General features: G+C 43.5%; 2 protein-coding genes across 4 annotated transcripts; one reads left to right on the top strand and one right to left on the bottom strand.

Annotated features, from left to right (window-relative positions):
- Positions 1 to 10,024: 10,024 nt before the first annotated feature.
- Positions 10,025 to 12,899, bottom strand: LOC123410373 (GDSL esterase/lipase At5g22810-like). Its single transcript, XM_045103312.1, has 5 exons — positions 12,601 to 12,899; positions 12,312 to 12,509; positions 11,251 to 11,375; positions 10,453 to 10,921; positions 10,025 to 10,352 (listed from the first exon to the last, which is right to left on the bottom strand). The coding sequence occupies exons 1-5, from the start codon at positions 12,830 to 12,832 to the stop codon at positions 10,147 to 10,149; spliced, it is 1,230 nt and encodes a 409-aa protein (XP_044959247.1). The 5' UTR covers positions 12,833 to 12,899; the 3' UTR covers positions 10,025 to 10,146.
- A 5,748-nt stretch (positions 12,900 to 18,647) lies between these two features.
- On the top strand, positions 18,648 to 22,599 carry LOC123409839. 3 transcript variants are annotated; one of them, XR_006612917.1, is made up of 4 exons: positions 18,648 to 19,086; positions 19,170 to 19,571; positions 20,555 to 20,680; positions 20,789 to 22,599. XR_006612917.1 is itself a non-coding variant. In XM_045102709.1 (4 exons), exons 1-4 carry the CDS (start codon positions 18,948 to 18,950, stop codon positions 20,925 to 20,927), a joined length of 819 nt encoding a protein of 272 aa, XP_044958644.1. In that variant the 5' UTR covers positions 18,652 to 18,947; the 3' UTR covers positions 20,928 to 22,599. The 3 variants fall into 3 exon arrangements, 2 of the variants coding, with proteins under 2 accessions (XP_044958645.1, XP_044958644.1); XM_045102709.1 differs by having other exon boundaries at positions 18,652 to 19,086; positions 20,542 to 20,680; XM_045102710.1 differs by lacking the exon at positions 20,555 to 20,680.
- Positions 22,600 to 23,486: the final 887 nt, after the last annotated feature.

The raw sequence follows: 23,486 nt of genomic DNA, 5'->3' as shown, positions 1-23,486 counted from the left end.
TCCCTCCCGGAGGGGGAAATCGTCGCCATCGTCATCACCAACACTCCTCTCGTCGGAGGGGAGGCATCTTCATCAACATCTTCATCAACATCTTCTCTCCAATCCCTAGTTCATCTCTTGTAATCAATCTTCGTCTCACGACTCCGATTGGTACTTGTAAGGTTGCTAGTAGTGTTGATTACTCTTTGTAGTTGATGCTAGTTGGATTACTTGGTGGAAGAGTTTATGTTCAGATCCTTGATTCTATTCATTACACCTCTGATCATGATTATGATTATGTCTTGTGAGTAGTTACTTTTGTTTCTGAGGACATGGGATAAGTCATGCTGATAATAGTCATGTGAATTTGATATTCGTTCGGTATTTTGATATGATGTATGTTGTCTTTTCCTCTAGTGGTGTTATGTGAACGTCGATTACATAATACTTCACCATATTTGGGCCTAGAGGAAGGCATTGGGAAGTAGTAAGTAGATGATGGGTTGCTGGAGTGACAGAAGCTTAAACCCCAGTCCATGCATTGCTTCGTGAGGGGCTGATTTGGATCCACTAGTTTAATGCTATGGTTAGACTTTGTCTTAATTCTTCTTTTGTAGTTGCGGATGCTTGCAAGAGAGGTTAATCATAAGTGGGATGCTTGTCCAAGTAAGGGCAGTACCCAAGCGCCGGTCCACCAACATATCAAACTATCAAAGTAACGAACGCGAATCATATGAACATGATGAAACTAGCATGACAGAAATTCCCGTGTGTCCTCGGGAGCGTTTTTCCTCCTATAAGACTTTGTTCAGGCTTGTCCCTTGCTACAAAAGGGATTGGGCCACTTGCTGCACCGTTGCTACTACTTGTTACTTGGTACTTTTTGCTTGCTACATTTCACCTCGCTACACAATCTCTTGTTACCGCTACTTTCAGTGCTTGCAGTTATTATCTTGCTGAATTCCGTTTATCAGAGCCTTCTGCTCCTCGTTGGGTTCAACACTCTTACTTATCGAAAGGACTACGATTGATCCCCTATACTTGTGGGTCATCAGTTTAACACTCCGAGTGGCTCACAAATGTGGTCATGGTGCCCAAGAGGAACAATACACTTCGTATTTGTATTGACTTCAAGCACCTTAATCGGGCCCGCCCGAAAGATCATTTCCCTCTACACTGCATAGATCAAATCATAGATTCTACTTTCGGATGTGAACTCCTGTCATTCCTGGATGCGTACTCCGGGTACCACCAGATCCAAATGTATGGGCCATATGAAGTAAAAAGGCCTTCATCACCCCATTTGGGTGTATTTGCTACATCACTATGCCATTCGAGCTCAAACACCGAAGCTACTTTCTAGCGCATGACCAATAAATGCTTTCCAAAGCAAATCAGTCGAAACGTGGAGGCATACATGTATGATATCATGGTCAAGTCTAGGAAGGGTTCCGACCTCCTATCTGATCTCACGGAAACCTTCACGAACATGCGAAGCTATGGGATCAAGCTCAACCCGGCCAAGTGTCTTTTAGCGTGCGAGCTGGCAAGTTACTCAGTTTCCTTGTTTCCAAATGCGTATCGATGCTAACCGCGAAAAAATCGGTGTTGTAGGTCAAATGAGACGGCGGGAGCACATACATGATGTGAAAAGGCTCAAAGGTTTCCTTGCAGCCCTAAGCTGCTTCATCTCAAGACTCGGTGAGAAGGCACTGCCTCTTTACCGACCGATTGGAAAATCTGATAGATTCGAGTGGAACCCCGGAGCACAAATCGCATTCGATTATCTCATGGCCTTGCTTTCCACCCAGCTGGTGTTAGCTTCTCTGGGCAGCCGGGAGCCACTGCTCCTGTACATTGCAAACACTAGCCAAGTGTTCAGCAGCGTGCTCACTATGGAGCGTGAGGAGGAAGGCAAAGCATACAAGCTTCAAAGACCCATCTATTATATCTGAGAAGTCTTGACACCCTCCAAACAAAGGTATCCACATTACCAAAAGCTGGTCTACAGTATCTACCTCATAGCAAAGAAGGTGGTTCATTACATCCAAGATCACTCGGTCATAGTTATCAGTGATGCCCCCTGTCAGAAATTCTGCATAACAGAGACGTTACTCCCCGAGTGGCCAAATCAGCAATTGAGCTCCTCCCGTTGGGGATCAAATTTGAAGCCAAGAAGGTGATCAATTTTCAAGCCTTGGTAGATCTCTTGGCCGAATGGATGGAATGAGAGCAGCCATCCCAAAGCATCCCCTAGCATTCAACTATGTTTTTTGATGGATCCAAGATTCTCCATGGCTCGGGGGATGGAGTGGTACTCGTCTCCCCCATGGGAGACCGACTGAGGTACGTGCTCCAGATCCACTTTGATTCATCTAACAATGAGGCCGAGTACAAAGCCCTCATGTACGGGCTCCTTATGGCCATCTCACTCGGCATCTGAGGTGAGATGGTCTACGGCGATTCAGACCTCATCGTCAATCAGGTGATGAAAGAATGGGACATTCGTAATCCAACTATGACTAGTTACTGCAACGTATTCAGGAAGCTGGAGAAGAATTTCGAAGGTTTGGAGTTGCACCAAGTGCCACGAGCCAAGAATAAGGCATCAGATGACCTAGCCAAGATCGGATCCACTCGGCGAGCTGTTCCAAAGGGCGTGTTCCTTGAACATCTGTGCACCCACTCAATTAAATAATATCCTTTTACAGAGGAGCCCCCACAAAAAGTTGGTCCTTCAAATCCAACTGAACTTGACGTCCTAGTAGTTATCGACTTAGTCCATGAGATGTTGGTAATCACTCCCGAATGGACTCAGCCTTACTTAGCACACTTTCTCTAGCAAGAGCTCCCAAAATACGAAGACGAAGCACGCTGAATCGTTTGGCGATCTACAGCTTTCGAAGTATTGGGGACAAGCTATACAAGAAAAGTGCTACAGGAGTCAGCCATAAATGCATTTCCCCAGAGGAAAGGCTACAAGTCTTCACAAGATTCACGTGAGAACTTGTGGCCACCATGAGTTCTTCCGAGCAGGTTTTTATTGGCCCCAAGACAATGAGGCGGTAAGAGACCTAGTTGAGCTATGTGTTGGACGCCAGTTCTACAAGAATCCATCGAACAAGCGTGCATCTGTACTAAAGACGATTCCACTTACCTGTCCGTTTGCCGTATGGGGCCTCGACATGGTTACCCCCCTGCGGACGGGGTCGAGTGGATTTACGCACCTGCTAGTAGTGGTGGACAAGTTCACCAAGTGGGTCGAAGCGAAGCCCATCAAAAGCCTGGACCCAACAACTGCCATTAGTTTTATTTGGAAAATTGTTTCATATTCGAAGGTCCACATGATATCATCACCAACAATGCGTCTAACTTCGACTTGAACGAATTCCATGAATTCTGCTACTCCGAGGGCACTTGGGTTAACTATGCCTCCATGGCTCACCCGCAGTCGAATGGACCGGTAGAGTGGGCGAATTGTATGATATTGCAAGGACTGAAGCCCCGACTGATGAGAACCTAAAGTACGTTGCAGGAGCCTGCTACGGCAACAAAAGTCCTTCCCCGGCAATCGTGCCAGCGATCCTTCTGTCATCTCTTGAGCTTGCGTTGGTTTTTCCCTTGAAGAGGAAAGGGTGATGCAGCACAGGAGCAGTAAGTATTTCCCTCAGTTTGAGAACCAAGGTATCAATCTAGTAGGAGAATCTTGTCAAATCCAGAGTACGTGCGCAAACACAAAAGAGCTTGCACCCAACGCTTTAAAGGGGTAGTCAATCCCTTCAAGATTCATTGCAAAGTGAGATCTGAAGGCGGAAAGTGCAACGAAGAAAAAGTATAAGGCTGAAAATATGGTGTGGAGTAGACCCGGGGGCCATAGTGTTCACTAGAGGCTTCTCTCAAAATAGCAAATATCATGGTGGGTGATAAAATTACTGTCGAGCAATTGATAGAACCGCGCAAAGTCATGACGATATCTAAGGCAATGATCATACATATAGGCATCACGTCCGAGACAAGTAGACCGATACTGTCTGCATCTACTACTATTACTCCACACATCGACCGCTATCCAGCATGCATCTAGTGTATTGAGTTCATGACGAATAGAGTAACGCCTTAAGAAAGATGACATGATGTAGAGGGATAAACTCAAATCAATGATGTAAACCCCATCTTTTTACCCCTTATGGCAACAACACCATGCGTGCTTCGCTACCCCTTCTGTCACTGGGTGAGGTCACTGCACGGTATGAACCCAAAACCAAGCACTTCTCCCATTGCAAGAATCATAGATCAAGTTGGCCAAACAAAACCCACAACTCGAAGAGAATTACAAGGATATGAAATCATGCATATAAGAGATCAGAAGAAACTCAAATAAGATTCATAGATAATCTGGTCAAAAATCCAGAATTCATCGGATCTCGACAAACACACCGCAAAAGAAGATTACATCGGATCGATCTCCATGAAGATCGTGGGGAACTTTGTATTGAAGATCCAAGAGAGAGAAGAAGCCATCTAGCTACTAGCTATGGACCCGAAGGTCTATGGTGAACTACTCACGCATCATCGGAGAGGTCATGGTGTTGATGAAGAAGCCCCCCGTATCTGAATCCCCCCTTCGGCAGGGCACCATAACGTGCCCCACATGGGATCTTGCGGAGACAGAAGCTTGCGGCGGTGAAAAAGTATTTTCGTGGATCTCTCGCGTAGTTTTGGATTTTTCAGGAATTTATAGGCGGAAGAGGTAGGGCAGACGAGCCACAGGGGCCCCACAAGCCTGCTAGGCTCGGGCCCCCCTGACCGTGCCTAGGGGGCTTGTGGCGTCCGCTGGTGGCTTCTTCCTTGGTTCTCACGTCCCGTGTGTATCTTCTGTTCCGGAAAAAATCTTTTCGGAAATTTTATTCCGTTTGGACACCATTTAAAATCCTCCAGTGAAAAGGGTCAAAAACACGGGAAAAATAGGAACTGGCACTTGGCACTGAGTTAATAAGTTAGTCCCAAAAAAGATATAAAAGGCATACAAAACATCCAAAGTTTGACAAGATAATAGCATGGAACCATCAAAAATTATAGATACGTTGGAGACGTATCAGGTACTTACCCGAATGTTCTTTCCCAAGGCTTCGTTGACGTTATACGCCTCCTTGAGTCGTCCGGTCATCATTTATAGCCTGGCTAAAGCCTCCTTACGCGCACCCTCTTGGTCCTCTGGGATATGGTGCCGGTGGAAGATGCTGGCCATCGAAGGAGTTGGCGGCGTGACAGTCGGGCCAGTTCCGAATGATGCTCCAGTCGAAGTGGCGCCCTGCATGGGACTGGTAGCCTTGATAACAAAAGTCCTGGTCATTTGTCTCGGAGTGGTGTCCTCCATTGCCACATCCTCGATGACCGAAGGATTGAGCGGATCAAGCTCAATCACATTACGCGGCCCTGCAAGCGTCAAAAGGCACTCGACGATTAGCTGCAAAGGAAAAACACAAGTCCCAAATGAAGTACGAATGAGTTCAAGTGCTATCTTTGGAGGACGTGATGTTGGCATCAGCCTGACCCTTTTTCGAAGCTTTGGGTTCGAGCAAGGTGGTCGAGGTATCTTCTCTACAACGAAGACATTCGTAAACAAATGTTATTCGACCATCAGTCGTAAAACATCATTCGGAAGATTACATCAATCGGCGAGAGCACTTACGCTGAGGCCAGATGCACGTTCATCTTGATTTGCGGGATAACGGCCTTCCCAGGTTTGGAGCCAGTAGTCTTGGGATTTTGGCGGTCTTCTCTGGCAATACCGCGGGCTTGCTTCGTCCCCGCTTAGAACTGTGGGTCAGCACGACCGATACGGTCGACTTAGCGACACTCGGAGCCTTGGCGCCGCCAGAACAAACTCCATGGTCCTAGCGTGCCTTGGAACGATCCTCGACCGGAACCTCATTAGACAGGGAGGACTCCGCCTCGTCCCCATGCACGTCGTTTTTGTCTCTCTCCTTGAACTCCTTATCGTCGTCTTCGTCATCACCGCTTGAACTCTCGGGATGCTCAATGTTACTCGCCACATCAAACAGTGTACGTACGTCTGCCAGCACCAAGCTGATCAACGCTGTTAAGGCCTGCCGAGTGAAGAAAATGAGTTCATGTGCAACAATAGAAGACTACAGCAATAAAGTTCACTCAGACAAAATAAACAACAATTTACCTTATTTGGCGGGTTCTTCTCTGAGAAAGGGGGCACCAGCCTCGTACCCCTAGGGTTGTCCCGCACCGGGGTGATGGCCTTAGGCTTGTTCTCCACCTCCTCCACCCCGAGCTCCTCTAGGTGAACACGGGTGGGATCATTCGGCCCTTCATACATCCATATGGGACGGGCCCTGGCCTAGAGAGGCTGGATCCTCCACTCGAAGAAGACCTCCAACACGTCTATCCCTCTAACACCCGTCCGCACCAGTGCGAGTAGAGTAATCACCAGAATGTCCACATCTACCTTCTCCTTCTTTGACACAGTCAAGGAAGGGACCGACTGAACTCGCTCGATCGAGTAAGGCGGCAGACCTTCGTTGACTCAGACATCCTAGCAGTAGAACCAGGAGTCCTGCCAACCGTCGACAAAATTAGGAAAAAATATTTGAGGCAAACTACTCTTCCCTCCGAGCTGAATTCCTAGACCCCCACAAAGCTGCACCACATTCGTCTCCCCCCGACCGAGAAGACTTCTTCACCTTCATCACTCGGTAGGTGAATAGGTGGTCGAACAGCCCCCAATGGGGGTGGCAGCCCAGAAAATTCTCGCACAAGGACACGAAAGCAACCAAGTACGAAATAGCGTTGGGAGGAAGATGATGAAGCTGCGCACCATAAAAGTTGAGAAACGCACGGAAAAAGGGTGCGGGGGCATGGAGAAACCTCACTCAACATGGGTGACGAGGAGCACCCGCTCGTCTCCTCGCGGCGCGGGCTCCTGCTCGCCCTCCTTCGGCAGGCGCCAGCTCCCCGGAGCCACGAGCCCCTAGCTCTCCAGCTCTAGCACACGGCTCCTGGTGATGCGGGATGCCGTCCAGTCGCCCTGGATCTAGCCAGGCGACAGCTCTGCGGCACTCGACGAGGACCCGCACGAGCTCTTCTTAGCTCACTCGACCTTCATCGTTGCACTTCTCATCATCTCACTCGGTGAGGCGACTGAGGAGTGTGGTAGCTGGAGGCAGAGAGGCAGAGCTCTCGAATGGGGCAGTGGGATTCGAGAGGAGGAAGAAAGCACCAGATTTAGGAGTGTGTCTCTCTCAACCCTAGGACCTCCCTTTTATACGCTGGACAAAAGATCTTTGACCATCAATCAGCCTTCAAGGAGAAGATTTGCAAGATCCCTTGGCCAGTGCACCTACTGCAGTTGGCGAAATTCTAGGCATGGGGATCGAGGCGCCTTGCCACTTTCCCCACTCCCCACGATGCCATTGTTTCCGCTCCCTCTAGCATGCCTCCATGATTCAAAAAACGCATAAACTCCGCCATGTTTTCTTTTTGAATGGATCCTGCATCTTTTTACTCATAACCAAATGGGTCGACCCACCGAATATCTCATCCCTCCGCATGACTCCAGTCACTCAGAAATGTGTAAAGATGACTAGGTCGCCCCCATCAGGGTGCGAGTCGGATCAGTCCTAACCTCCCCCTGGTCACTCAAAGCTCTAGGCTCATGCGCATCGGAGCCATTAATCCACCTCTTTGGGAGATAACTAAACACTGTCGAATGAAGGCATGCAGACCGGTCCGATCATGCAGAATATCTCACTCCTGAATCCGTAGTGGTTTACTCCAAACCCGAGTGGAACGGCCCTGAGCTGATTTCCCACTGTTTGTGAGACACCGAGGACACTACAATGTCTTTCACTCGACTAGTCAAACATAACCGATTTGGGGGCTACTAATGGGGTTGCCTACTAAGGTGTAGACAACGAAAGGACTGAAACGTCCAGGGACTTAATCTCTCACATAAAGCACTATGAAGCCACGCGTTATGAGTACCGCTATAGTTAGAGTTGCAATTTTTGGTAACTTCCATAGATATTATCATTAAATGCCGTTGAAGTGGAGGTTGCGTGTCCATGCACACTCTATATAAGCCTTCCTTGAGCTCCTAGGCTCGGGTTAAGCATTATGTGTATTCAGCCCCCATAATTAACACTAAGCCTCGGGGCTCGATACGTAGGGTCTTTACCACTCCCGAGTGGGGCCTGAACTCGTACATCCGAGTGTTACAACTACGACGTAGCTAGGCTCCGCCCTTCGTTCGTACCACAGATACTTTTGTCAGGTTCATCCCCTCGACAGAAACCGGTGCTCATCAGTAAAGCATCTGCTACGGTGCAACCTTGCTCTCGTGCACTGTGCTAGTAGTAGCGGATCCTGCAACATGCCCACGATAGAAGATAAATTAGCAGTGGTGGGCAACTGCTCTTCACTGGTGGCCTGTTAGAAGTGGCAGGATATCAGTGGCGGGCAGGCTTGGGCCCCTAGCCTGCCACTGATGGACATTTTGCACCCGCCACTACTAGGCATTCCTGCAGTAGTGTAACCATTTCATGTATGGAGGCTTGATAAATCTCTCTATGGACTGCAACAAGCTCTAAGGGCATGGCACTCGCGTCTAAGCTCGAAATTGGAAGCACTTAGCTTTGTTCCTTCAAAATCTGACACATCACTATTTATTTATAATAAGTCAAATATCTCTATATTTGTGCTTATATATGCTGAAGACATCATTGTCACTAGTTCATCTAATGAAGTTGTACAACTCTTTTGAAAGATTTGAACAAAGAGTTTGCTTTGAAGGATTTAGGTAACTTGCACTTTTTTCCTTGGAATTGAGGTTAAAAGGAACAAAGAAGGTGGGCTACACCTATGTCAGGAAAATTTGAAGTTGATCTTTTGAGCAAAGCTGGGCTACAAAATTGTAAACCATCTCCAACACCACTGTCTAGTTCAGAGAAACTTCCACTCATAGAGGGAGACCCTTCGAATCAACAGGATGGCACCAGATACAGGAGATTGGTAGGTGCGCTCTTACTAGACCTCATACCTCCTTTGTGGTAAATAAAGTAGGTCAGTTTCTTCATGCACCTACCGCTGCTCACTGGACTGCTGCAAAGCGCATATTAAGATATGGTAAGCATACCTTGAGTGTTAGATTGACCTTCGGTAAGTCATCCTCCACTCTTGTGAGTGACTTTTCTGATTGTGACTCGACAAGTTGCTTAGATGACAGGAGGTCAACTGGTGGCTTTGCAATATTCTTTGGACCTAACTTAATTTCATGGTGTGCAAAGAAACAAGCAAGAGTCTCAAGATCAAGCACTGAGGCAAAGTATAAAACATTAGCAAATGAAACAGCAGAAATAATCTAGGTCAAGTCAATGCTCAAAGAACTTGGCATACATCACATACAAACCCCTTGTCTCTGGTATGACAACATTGATGCCACATATCTCTCTGTCAATCATGTCTTTCATGCAAGGACTAAACACATTGAAATTGATTATCATTTTGTTAGAGAACGAGTGGCTAGCAAAGAATTGAAGATTTGTTTTGTTCCCTCTAGAGATCAGGTTGGAGATGGGTTTACAAAAGCATTAGCCGCAATACCAGGAGTTCAAGCGTAATTTAAACTTGAGAAATTCAGATTAAGGGAGGGTGTTAACATAATATCTGACGCGTGGATGCAGCCGTAGCTTGTATAGGAAGAGATCTCTGGTTGTTAGCATTGTAACTATCTCTCTCTATCCTCCGTGTATATCTCCTCTCTGGTTTGGTTTAAACAACTGGGATACCTTATGTGTATGAGAGTTGAGACGCTTAAACCATTATCTAACACCAAGGATGAAAGAAATCCACATTTCAACCTGACTAAACCCCGACTCTAAAACCAGTTTCTGCAGATCACCAATTCTCAGTACCGTTCAGGACTAAACCGTGGACTCAACGCGGCACCTTACCATTGAAAGCTATGATCAACACAATGCCACACACTATAACTCATGCCAAACGGAAATATATATGGTTCACATAGATGAGTCGTTTTTATTGTGGATACTAAAAATCGAAAACACAAACATAGATCACTTTTGGTTATCAGCTCGATTTTATTGGGGATACTACAAGCCGAAAAATTAACATAAATCACTTTTGGTTGATCAGCGTCTTGAAGTTCACCGGCGTTGTAAATTGCGTTGTGCCATTGAGAAATGTAGTTGTGGCCAGCTTAGCGGCCTGCTCTGTCGGGTTCTCCTGATCCCAGTACCAATACTCCATGTGGTTGCCACACGGTGGCCTGTAGTTAGGTGCACAGGGGCCTTCGCAGCATGAGGCCCCGGTGTTGACAAATCCTGTGCATCCATCAATAGGCCATAACAAAACAGGAAACATATTAATAGCTGACGAATTTGTGACCCTATAGGAATATTAGTCATTCTTAATGGATTTTACCGTATGCCGATGGATTTGTGCTGACTGCATCTGAGAAGGCATAGTAGTCAGCGATGGAGTAGCGGAGGCCATTGAGGTTGGAGGCGAGGCTAGCCATGAGCGGCTTGATGCCGTCGTTGAAGTCCTTGGGGAGGCTGGTCATGAGGTCGTCGCAGGTAGAGGTCACCACTGGCGTACATAAGGTCGGGACGTTGATTATCCCGAACTTCCTCGCACCCAAGTTGTACAAGTCCGTAATGCTGTCCCCATAGGAGGATATGAGGTGTGGGACATCATTTTTGCTATCCGGCCCCGATCTGGTCATGATGTTGTAGATGTAGTATAGGTCACTCGCACCGACGCTGATGAGGAATAGGGAATTGGACAACATCTTGCTCAACTCTTGCCGGCTACGGTTGGCCTCCATCTTCTCCATCGTGGTCGCGAAGTACTTTATTTGGTCCGTCAATGGGAAGTTCAGACCGTCGTCCTGAAAACATCATTTTTTGATTAATTGTAGTTGATGTCAAACAAGCCCCTTATACCTAGCTAGCTTGTTTGGTTAACCAATAGCAGGCTAGGAGTTTAATCTACCAAACTCTCTGCATTGCAACAATTGATGTGTACAAAACTTATGATGTTGCAATATGCTCTCGTGTGTCATACGACCTAATATATGCATATAAATTATTTTGTGCTTACATATCGATGTAAGGCATATGATAACCGAAGATATATAAACGATAAAAGTACATGCATTCCTGAATATATGCACGTAAGTTCAAATACATATGCATGCATATGAAGATGTCCACTTACACTGTCTCTCCAAATCCCAGCAGTCGCGGAAGCATAGTTGACTCCAGCGAAACCGGCCTCAATTCTTGCGGGATTATTAAGAGACTTATAAGCAGGAGGGCTCATCTCGAATCCCATAGCTTTTGCTGCATATTAATCAAAGACATGCGCACTGATTAACCAATGTTCTTTGGAAAACCGGGACAACTTAGCTAGCATATCCATTCTTTCTAAAAATATTGGTATTCTTCCTGATTTCAGACTATAATGCCAATGAAACCAAAACAAAGAAAAGAGAAAGAAGCCAGGCTTATATGCATAAAAAAGTAAAATCTACAATTAGTAGGAGTGATCAAGAAGAAACATCGATAAATTAACATGCATATCCTGTCAAATGAAATAATATGAGAAAAGTTCTACGTCTTGTAATTTGAAATGGAGATGGTATTCAGTGCTCACTCCATGCCAAAATGTAGTTCTTATTAGATTTTTCTGAAGTCAGACATTGTAAATTTTGTAAAAGAATATGCATATTTGACAATACCAAATGTATACGATATGAAAGTATATTTCATAACAAATCTAATAGTATTGATTTGGTATTGTAGATGTTGATAAATTTTCCTATAAACATAGTCAAAGTTTACAAGGTTAGACTTTGGACAAAACTAATAATGCACCATATTTCGACATATAGAGGGAGTAGTTGTGAAACCATGTATCCCATATATAATTGGTTTATTAAACTTCATGTCTTAATTACATTCTTTTTTTGGAAAAGGTTTTAATTACATTCTTGGCAGCTGATATATAGCATATATGGTGATACCTTTCAGTATTGCTTCAACTGCTATGGGTAAAGTAAAACAAATAAAGACTATACATGAGAAATAAGAATATATTAAATCGAAGACTTGACAAACAATGGTTGAGAAAAGCTTCATGTCAGGTAGTAATGTTTAGAACAAGTAGATCCACCATGTGCATAATTAATTGGTCATGCCAATGTCTTGAGCAGTAATTTGAAGTAATAAATCATGGAAAATAGGCATATATAGCATGATGGGATCAAAGTAGCATACCGATAAAGTCAGCCATGTTGAATCCATTGCTGAACCTTCCGGTGGGCTCGGATTTGGGGAAGTCTATGCCATAGTAAGAGTGGTTGGCTCTCCAAGGGTCTCCTACCTCGTTGGGTTCTATGTAGTTGTTGTTGCCGACGTCCAAAGACCCGTCTCCGAACACGAACAACGCCGGCCGCACTGGCTGCACTTGGTCAGCTGCACAGAAGAATGCACCTCAAAGGCTGAGAAACACCAGCTGTTCATGAAATGGCAGCGACAAAAAATTTCCTAACCGATGTACACATACGGCAATATGTCTGGCAGGAGGGGCAGAGCGCGATGCAGCTCTGGGGGCACCTGTCGGGGCAGGTACCCGTGCACCCGGGACGCTTCTTCTCGGTGTCCGTGCACGTGAACCTGCTGTTGCCGCCTTCCCCGTCCGCGGCGGCCACCGGCGTCTGCCCGGACACCGAGACCGTCAGCATGCACAGGAGCACCGCCCCCAGTGCGCACACCGCGGCAGCTGGCCACCGCGCCATTGCTGCGAACTTATCGGAGGACGTTAAACAACTAAGCAAGTGCGGGTCTGTGCCGGTGTTGCTGGTTCCAGTTGATGTTACGACCTGCGCTGGGTGGTGTCCATTTATAAGTGGAGGCCAGCATGATGGGCAACCTAATGGCGCGTCGAAGAGCACGGGCAGGGTCAGCTATGTACGATAATTGTTTCTTACTTATCCGAAAAGTAGTGTAAGCATCAAGTTAACCAGCTTGCAGCCTTAGCCCTTAGACAATGTGTGTATAATTGGGTCGGCGATGGAATAACTAGGGATGCATGTATAACTTAGAAGCAAAAATATTGATACGACGACCCACATACAGCGTTCCTATTTCTCCCTACGAAGCTACCTGATGCAATGTGTATTCCCTTTGTTTCAAGATCTCTTAGCTGGCGAACGTTCGCTAGAAGGGGTGGCATTTCCAACGATTTCACTGGCAGTTTAAAGTGTAAGGGGGATGGCAACTTCTTCGAAACAACATGACAGTTTCTACAGAAGAAGGTATTTTTCGTTGTCATCCTTTGATCTCGAGAAACAAATAAAACTGACAGGGGAGAGTCTTCGCTTGCCATTCCCCTCCCGACGGACGTTTGCCAAATAACATTATCATTGTTTTAAGGCGCTTGGGCGAGCATGGTTAATAATACAGCCAACCGCTGGCTATAAGATGTTGTCATATCATCTATAGCTAACACATACGTTCATTCATACGATAAGGCGGATAGCTATAAGGTTGGCTATAGGATTAGTATTTTTCCTCATCTTCTTTCTATCTTTTTTTTTACATTTATTGCATCTGTCTAGAAACATGCATATAGCTAGACTCTTACATAAAAGCCCGCTTTCCTTACCTTTTCATGTCTCACTCCTTTACATAAACAAAATTGCATGTAAGGGGGCTTATAGCTTACTATTATACTTACTCTGATGAAGAGAAGGGCTTGACCAACCAAGAAGTAACGCTTAGACTGGCTTGTTTTGTAAGTTGACGACCTTAAGCTGGTATCCTACCCGAGCTTGTGTGGAGGCCCAGGCCAACCATGGTGCCAAATGTGCCACTTGCATAGGGTCCATAATTTTAGGGGCCCCATATTTAGTATATAAAATTAGTAGTATTTTAAAAGAAAATATCATACTCGCTGAAATTGGGACTACGTCGATCGGAAGCTAGAGTTGGGCCCGAGTCGAGGCGATCAAACACATGTGCTTGATCGATATTTAAGAAAAAGAAAACAGCTCGACCGATAATATAAAAACGCTACCGTTGGTCTAAAAAGGTATCGTCACTACATGAAACAAGATCGTCTCGTCGCGTTCGTCTCATCAGATTGATCGCATTTAGACTGCTCCGTTGTTACCTTCGTACCTTCCTCTTCGAAATTTGAAAGTCGTCGCCTCGTCGGATCAAACCGTGACCAACTCTAGCCTTCAAGTGCTTAGCGAGTCCTCCTTTTCAATTAACTTCGGACCCTACTTAATCTAATTTAATTTATCTTTTTTATCTCGTGCTTCAATAATACAGATTTATGTTATCATGAAAAACACAAGTCTCGTTCCTATGATTATACTCGTTGACTCATTTTTTCAGTAAGACAGGGCCCCTTTTTTAGTTTCGTACGGGGCTCCAGAATTTGCCGGCCCGGCCTGCTTGTGTGACTGTTTTATAAAGCTAAAGTCGGCATCTAATATAAACAGAAGCTCTTCATCGCATCGTGTATGGGTAGTCAGATCTCACATGTAGAAGCCAGAAGTCTGCATCACGAATCTTGAAGGCCAAGCATGAGAATGGTATCAGCTCAAATCTTAATCTGCATCCTAAGTATCTACTCAAAGGTTTTTTTTCTAGACTAGTCAACTACTCATTTCGCCTGAAACAAGCAATCCACGCAATAGCATGGTTTAGACTAGTTTTTCGCTCTTTTGTTCCTAATGCATGATTTTCCTATCAACTCACAGGTGGCACCCACTCTCTCTCCCTCTCCCTCCCTCCTTGCGGAAGGAAAATCAATCCCTCCCTCCCTCTCCGCGGAAGGAAAAAAATGGGATCTCGAGGCTGTGTGAGTTTAGATGGTTCAAAGTCCAAAGTGATAGTAGACAAGTTAGGGCTATTTTGGGATTGTCTATATCTTCAACTAGATAATTTCCCACTGTTTCTACAGAAATTTAAAGCATTCGAACAAAAAAGGAATAGGTGAGAAGAGATATACCATAAAGCAATAGAAATTTAAAGGATGTGTCTAGGCCACATCTAGATGTGACATAGTTATTGTACATTTAAATGACTAAATCAAGCATAAAAAGAAAAATAAAGTGGAAAAGAAAATACCCGCACGAATCTCCATGTAAGATCAATGATATAGAACTTAGATGTGCAATACTTATCTCACATTTAGATATGTTTTAGCAAAACCAAAATTTAAATGTAAAGCAAAACGACTTCGAGCGGAGTTGGTTTGCTGCTAAGTTTTGGTGGTCAGTCTCATCCTCGTGTCCAAGGGGTTATCGGGCCTCACTTGGTGTTTCTGGAGTGGAAGCTACTGAGGTGCGCCCTTGCAATGACGATGACGTGAGGCGGGTGGTCGGTTCTGGAGCTAGCTTGGCGCAGGCCCTTCGCTTTTCTCCTCCAATGTTCGTCGACGACATCGAAGATGCTTGGACGTCGGTGTGTGCGGTTGAATGTTTGGCTTTCGCCGGCTCGGGCCTTGGTGTTCGTGGTCAGGGCTTCGTGATGGTCGTTGATGATCTAGTCAGGGTTGCTGACTCATGGAGGAATGATAAGGATGACACCGGATGGGAACCTCGAGGGTGCTTTTCTCCTTGTCCGCGTGCATTTTTGTGTGGGTTGCCACGGCACCATGGGTGGTGCCCTGTTTTTTGGGAGCGTGACATTACTGTTTTTTCCGGGTTCTCCGTGAATTAATTGGGCAACTCTTTCCTTCGTTTCCTGATATCCTGGTCGGCTGAGTTTTGAAAAGAAAATACCCCTTGAGTTCTTGCCATGTACATAGAGGATGGATGAACGTTCACTGACATATGATGTGTTACTGACAAAATAGGTAACAACTCACAAGAAGAAAATAGGTCACAGCACGTTATATTAAGTGATATATTGCAGCATATGTTAAAAGAAGTGATATATTGCAGCACATAAAGATATGTATAGCAGACGGTTCTTCCCAAGGGCAGACCAGGCGATCCAGAGAGACCCAGAAGGTCCATTTAAGTGTTTTTTGTTTAAAATTGCCAAGACTTTAAAACAAAAACGAAAAGTCAAGTCATTTAAAATTTGTTTTTGCCATGGTAAACCATTAATCTGCCATCCTCTATATATATTTTTTTAAAAGAATGAAAATTGGCGTGCTACTTTATAAAACTGCTATCCTCTAGATAAAATATTTTATCTCAATAAGCCCAAAAGGAAAACTGCCACATAATACAAATTTAAAACAGCCATCCTCTTGACATTAAAAATTCCATGCTCTTTATAATAAAAATGGCATGTCAACAATTATAATAATGTTATGCTCTCAAAAAACAAACTACCACCTATTAATAATAAAGTTGCCATCCTTTTTTACATTAAACATGCCACCCTCTTTATAATAAAAATGTCATGCTCTCAAAAATAGAACTGCCAATTGTTAATAAATACTAGTAAGCATGCATGTGCAATGCATGTCTAAAACAAAATGACTTCACATGGTATCTAAGTAAAAGAAGTTCTGATTTTTTGGATGGATGCAAAATGTTATCAAGTCGAAATTGTGACATATTTGTGATCTAGCACACGTATAACAATAATCTATAGTAAAAACATATATTCTGGATCTAAATTTATTTTAATGAGCTTTTTACCAGCCATTTAAATGTGTCTTATGCCCAATGATACGAGAACGATCCAGAAACATGTCTTCGCATAAAATTCATTGTCACATAATAATTGTATTATAATGGCTACAAAAATATATTTAGAAACCAAAACTAAGCATGTCTTGAAGGTCCATCTTTTGAAGCAATGAAGGTCCATGTATAGATGCCACCTATGATGCTTCCTTCAATGAGTTGGAATATTGTTTTGATCTTCATTTTCTTCATACTTTAAAATATGCATCAAAAATCACTTCCTCGGTTCAAAACCATCCTACATGTGCATTGTACAACATTGTTATAACAATTTTGTATGTGCAATGTGTATACAACTAAGCATGGTGTAAATGTTCACCTAGGGTATAGGGAAATATAGCCTTCCATCGCACAATGAGTGCATGTAATTAAAAACCAAATAACCTCACAAGGCACTGCATGTATGAAATAAACACATAATGTGCGTTGAATGAATGAATTAGTATTATAATGCATTAAAAAGATTCATACTAGTGAGAGTTTGTTGGAACAAGAGGAACTATACATTCCCATTTAGAGATATCGTCCTTGAATGTAGTGTTTGCAACTTGAAGCGCGAAGTTTAGGTTATTGACCATGGTTTTAAGTATATTCTTCCCCAAAGTAGGTATTGGCATCGGATCAAAAATTGAGAAAACTTTTTTATCTTGATCCAAGACAAACAATAGGAATAACCCAAAAATATCCCAAGGCAAGAAAATTTGCAATGATGCATACATTTAGAAATACATGAAATATTAACTAATACCAAATAAACCACTATTATAAATGAAAAATTAAAATCTTACCAAATCACATTGTGAGATATGATACTCATTGTTGTGAGGCCAGCTATGAAACAATTTGAACGTAGCAATGTCCATATTTTCATGATGACTTGGGTCTCGTGCATAGTGGAATATCGACTAAAATAAAAATAAGAAAACATTAGTGCTATGAGAAAAATGTAATACATGATTATAGTAACTTATACAAAAGTTTAGATCCATGTAGTGAGATGGAATGTCTCTGAGAAGCTGAACTTCATGGCGATTCCATGTTTTGAGATTCCGAGGGGGTCCATCTGAAATCATACAATCTCTGATATCTATGTTGTTTTCCTCATCTTTCATGTCGCGATTTCTTATATTATCAACGTTCAATTCCGAGTCCACTAAAATAAAAGCTAATTTTGTTCTACAGTATGCGTACTAATAAGAGTTAAATAGTGATACAATATAGAATAAGTATAATGATACATAGAGGATAATACATGTGTAGGAGCCTGAGACAAAATATCTCCTCTGAAGTACTCCATAAAATTTACCATCCACAAGCCACAAGATGACCTACATGACTACAAAACACAAATATACGCAATGTTTTTTTATCCACGTTATAGATATTTTATATTAAAAAATAAAAAAATGAATCTCAAAAATGAGTTTATACATATTTGACAGCTGGGATGTAACATCCCAGAACCGATGCTCCAGAAGATTCACATTTTTATCTCGTTGTCGTCATGTGATTTATTTGGTTGTCGCATTCTTCATCGCATCATCCGCATTGCATTGGCACTCTGTTGTCGTTAATTTTCAAAACTTGCATCAGATCGGAGTTGTCGGTTTTCTCCTTTTTGTCGTTGATCATTTCGAGACCAACCACACACGCACGCGCCAGGGTCATTGATTAAATATTGTTTTTAAAAAGTGTGTATAAAATATTCTTCGATTGAGTTGAAACTTGGCGGACGGTCTTATTTTAATGCAGGTAGGCCACCTGCCAAATTTCGTTGCAATCAAAGTTCGTCTCATACCCGAACCGTTAAATATATAACGACAATAGGTTTAGTAGACGTTTTGGATGTTTTGAAAACACGTGTCACGGCCCAAACTTCCATCTCTTCTTGGCCCATACTCTACATAGCCCACTAACCCACCTAGCCCCTGCCTTCGTCCATGGTCGTTGGACCGCGATCGGACGGACGAGGTTCATCCCACCATAGACCATTCCCTATATAAACCCACCTTATGGGGAGAGCTCTCTCACTCCACTAGGGTTTCGCCCTAGCCAAAATTGCAGCCACCCTCCTCAAAAACCCCACCTGCTAGCTCCTCTCTCTCTCACCCGAAATCCTACCCTAGGGCCAAATCTGGACCATTGGATTCCCATCCAATGGCCACAAATCGCCCAAAATCCCCACTTACCGGACATGTCTGCGGTTAAACCGGACACGTCCGGGGACCACAGAGCTGCAGCCTCGTGTCTAGCCCCGCAGCCCCGAGCCCCCTCGCGCCGGCCGTTAGCCATGTCGCCGGAGAACCGCCGACAACAACCGGAGCACCACTGCGGTGAGCCCGCTGTCGCGCCCCTTCTCTCCTCCTTCCTCTCTACTCTCTCTCCCTCACAAATTTCTCTCCCCTTCTTTGTTCAGGTGCAAGAGCAGCTAGCCATGGCAGCCCCGATCTACTCCGCCCCTGCCCGGATTCGTCGGCCGCCACGTGGATTGGAGCCGCCGCCGGCCGGATCCGGCTATCCCGCGGCCGATCCGCCTCCTCCCGTCGCCTTTCCTCGTGCAGCAGCCCTCGTCGGCGCCCCGGTCGCTCCCGTCATGGACTCCTGCCCCGGGAGGAGCACGGGAGAACGACGCTCAGCCGACGCCACCATGGGTCGCCACCTCCCGCGTGGGCGTGCAGGCAGCCCATCTCCCCCAAGCCTGCCCAGCATCACGCCCCACACCAGGTGGGCCGGCCCATCCCCGCGCGCTGGCACCCGAGGCCCAGCTCGACCGCTTCCCCAAACCGACCAACCTCCCCCCGCATGGGCCGAGCCCATGGTGAGCTTCCCCGCTAACCCTCGCCATGGGCGTTTTATAATAGGTTGCACCCAATGTACTGCTTGGCCCGTTAGATGGATTCCGCCCGAATACGTTTTTTTTCTTGAGTTCTGCGATTTTCATATTAACTAGGGAATTTATATTTTTAGAAAATGTGCATATTTTAAAATGCTAACAACTTTCTAACCATGCATCGGATTAAAGAAATATAGATATGTGAAATGTGTATATTTGTGTAGATTAATAATTTCCAACTTTCGTGCATATTAAAATTATTTAAATGTGTTGTTCAATTAAATTTGCATTAGGTCATGTTAAAATGATTTAATTCATAACTAATTATTCATGGCTCCGATTAAAATGATCCATCTATCTATATCTATCTATCTATCTATATCTATCTATACTTATACTAATTTGAGACTCCCTAAAAAATCCCACGTTAATTAGATTTTACGAGCCGTTAATCTGATGGGACCAAATTATTACGGTCGAGATCGATCAATATTTTTTTCTAATCTATTGTACGTAGTTTTTTCAATTCTGCAAAATATTTTTCCCCACAAAAGGCTCACGTGCCTTCCTCAGTTTTCTAATGAAGGACATTGGACCTTCTACTGTTCACCCAATCACAAAACCGTAATTAACTGATCGGAGGGTCAATCCCACTCTTGACCCCTTTCCGCTTTCAATCTACACGTCACAGTGCCGCCACCAACCTGGAATTCATCTCTCCTCAATCCCCAATCAATCTCTCCTCAATCCCCTTCTTCTCCAATCTTTAAACCTCTTCTTACTCCAAGTTTCTGGATACTTGATGGCTGATGTATCATCCCAGTTTGGACCTATATCCCTGGTAGTTTCAAGAATGAGGCCACCATCGATTCTTGAGGTTGTGGAGTTGAGGAATTACGTTGGATTCGTGGCACCGCAGCTCACACTCCAAGCCCTACTCGATTTGAATTCGCAGAAAATATTCGCAGATTTCAAGCGTTAAGGGTGCACATGAGAGGAGTCACGACAAGTATTGGCCAGCAGCAGTTGATCATGAGCTTCTGCATGGTCTGGTCTTGCAGGAATATACGTCTATATCTTCAGATGAGGCTGTTGTACGTATTTATCTCCACATGAAGAATTGAAGATAAAGTTTCTCTCCTTTTTTAAAGGATGTTATTTTTGAAATAGATGCACTCAAAGTTAATGGCTTTAATGTGCAGGTTTGATCTACCTACATCCTTGATGAGCAGTTTTGTGAGAACACTACATGTAAATCTCTTTGTGTCGGTAATGGTGGAGAGTAGGTCATGCTGCTATCTTATTGGCGTCATACGTATGTATCTTCAGATGAATAATTGAAGATAAAGTTCTTCTCCTTCTTTTGTAAGGGAAGTTCTTTTCTTAAACAGATGCATGCAAAGTTAATGGCATGAATGAGCAGGTTCAATCTACATACTCCTCGATGAGCAGTTTAGTGAGAAAACTACATGTGAATCTCTTCCCGCCGGCCATGGTGACAAATAGGTGATGCTGCTACCTTAATGGCGTTCACGACTCTGGTCATGTTGATACTCCCTGTGGTGGCAGCGTGTAGAGGTGTAGACATCCAAACAAGATTAATCATCTCACCCATATACATGGCCAACACAAGTGGCAGTGTGTGGAGGTGTAGACATCCAAACAAAATTAATCGTCATCCACATACATGGCCAACAGATTGATACCCAGGACATTAATCATGTCATTGGTCTTGACAGCGGCAACTTGCAGGTCTGAACATGCACCCCCAAGCCATGGTTCTCAGTGGTAGGTTTCCACTGACCTTGCATATCTTCATTATTGGCATGAATTTTTTACCTAAGCAACTACAGGAACGTCCTTCTTTCTCATTTGCTAGAATAATTGTGGAATGTAATAATATTTGTGTATATGCCAAATTTCTACCTCCTGAAAGCAACATGGGCCGATATGGTGCGCGGAATTATATGATGCATGCAGAAAATAGAATACAAGCAGATAACATGTAATTTCAGACAAATATGTCACGTTTTAGATGTCTCAAATCCTTACAAATCTGCACTTAATATTATCCTACAAAACAGTTATTTCTATAATTTTAGCACCCTGGCGTGCAGAAGCAATCTTCCCTTTATTTTTTGCTTTTCTCTAAACATGGTTGCTCCCTTCAAGGCCGAAGCACAGCCCAGTAATACCACGTCTTCCTTTGTTTTTATTTCTATTGGATGTCTCCCGTCCCGCTTCCTTCTCCTTTTATTTTTGTTATTATTACTACCTCATATAATCTTTAGCAGCGTTTCCCTGTGGACTCAGATGGCACCTGTATATTGTTTAAGACGACGGCTAGCACATGCAGCTTCAGAGAGAAGAAATACATGGTCTATTACTACTGCTATGATTGATGCCCTCTTGCGGGAGAAACAGTAGCAATTAGCAGCACCAACACTGTGGCAATGCGTCTTACATATCTGTGTTGATTGGATTGACCCCTGCAGGTACTCCCTCCTCTAATACATTGCAGTTTTATCTTTGCTAGCTTTTTATGGATGAAACTTTGGTCCACCTATTCACCACATACGTGCACTGTACAAATATATATTTATTTACCAATGATGTGTTGGACAGCTATTTCTTATAAACAATTTCATTATTGATTAGATCATTCCATTTCTTAGTTTCTTTCCATGATACTACTAATGGTTCGGGTGATTTTTTGATTAAAGGATTTCAAGGCATGAATTGGTTAGAAGTGGAACACGAAACTCATAGTTATATTTCAGATCAATATTATGTCATTGGCCACCTGCTAGCTCAGCGCATTGGAAATTCTCGGTGTTATGTTCCAAAGAACGGATATGAGAAAAATAGAAGTACGCATACAAATCTGCATGCACTAGCAAGTTCCAAATTGATGGGTTGAGTGATTTATTGTACTTTTGCATGGCTGTTATATCAGTAAATATATGTGGACAAATGTTTTCCTTTTATCCCTTATGGATTATATTGGCCATCACATTCATTTGACCATGCATGCAAAATTTCACTCACACAGAAAGAGTACACAGTCATTTGGCAAGAACACAAGATTTCACTCACACTACTAACAAAATGAAATTATATTACACATTACTTCAATTGAGAAAATATCTATCTTTTTTAGGTAAGATATGTTACCAAATATACTTTTCAAGGAACAAGTGTGGGATTCAAAAGATTTAGGTAATGATATGTATTCAAAAGGAGATTGATACTCACATGTTGTAGTGTATTATGTGTTCCTTCATTATATGTGTTATATATCTACGAACCATGACCAGAAAATATGATTGCATAATTAAATATTAGTGTATATTGTTTCTACATATACAAAAACTATCGGATCCGGAATTAACTGAAATAATTACTTTTCATCACACAATAACCAATATGCATTGATATGTGTTATTGGTGTCAAGAAATTAGAACCACATTCTAATTATTTTTACATTTTAATTTCTATAAAATATTGTAAGCTCAAATTATATATGCCTATTTATAATGTACTAGCCCGTGTAGGACGCACGGGTTGACGACTAGCATATGTAACTTGGCTAGAAAAATGTGTAGAATAACATGGTAGCATTTATTTTCCTGTTTAACAATAATAAAATTGTGTTTAGGAAAGATATGGACAGATATCGAAATTGACGTGTGGGGTCATTTCGGAGATGCTATATGTTGTTTCCGACCTCATTTAAAATGCCTAGATAGTGTAGTTTATTTCTCCTTCACCTCTTGCCATGTTTAACAATACTTAAACTTGTAAAGTAAATAAACGGGAGTGAACTAAATATTTAAATGTGGAGTTTGGTCAATACGCAACTTGTTGCATATTGAGCTTCATTTAATGTGTAGTAATAA

This window comes from Hordeum vulgare, chromosome 7H (assembly GCF_904849725.1).
Source record: "Hordeum vulgare subsp. vulgare chromosome 7H, MorexV3_pseudomolecules_assembly, whole genome shotgun sequence".
NCBI classification, from domain to species: Eukaryota; Viridiplantae; Streptophyta; class Magnoliopsida; order Poales; family Poaceae; genus Hordeum; species Hordeum vulgare.
Note: the sequence above shows the minus strand (reverse complement) of the source record. Positions and strands in the feature narration are given on the sequence as shown.

Coding starts and splice junctions, on each gene's coding strand:
- LOC123410373 (XM_045103312.1), bottom strand. CDS start 12,832: ATGGCGCGGTGGCCAGCTGCCGCGGTGTGCGCACTGGGGGCGGTGCTC. Junction 12,510..12,600: donor CTCCTGCCAGACATATTGCC/GTATGTGTACAT, acceptor TCTTCTGTGCAG/CTGACCAAGTGCAGCCAGTG. Junction 11,376..12,311: donor CAACATGGCTGACTTTATCG/GTATGCTACTTT, acceptor ATTAATATGCAG/CAAAAGCTATGGGATTCGAG.
- LOC123409839 (XM_045102709.1), top strand. CDS start 18,948: ATGTCTGCGGTTAAACCGGACACGTCCGGGGACCACAGAGCTGCAGCC. Junction 19,087..19,169: donor ACAACCGGAGCACCACTGCG/GTGAGCCCGCTG, acceptor TTCTTTGTTCAG/GTGCAAGAGCAGCTAGCCAT. Junction 19,572..20,541: donor CCGCATGGGCCGAGCCCATG/GTGAGCTTCCCC, acceptor TTGAATTCGCAG/AAAATATTCGCAGATTTCAA.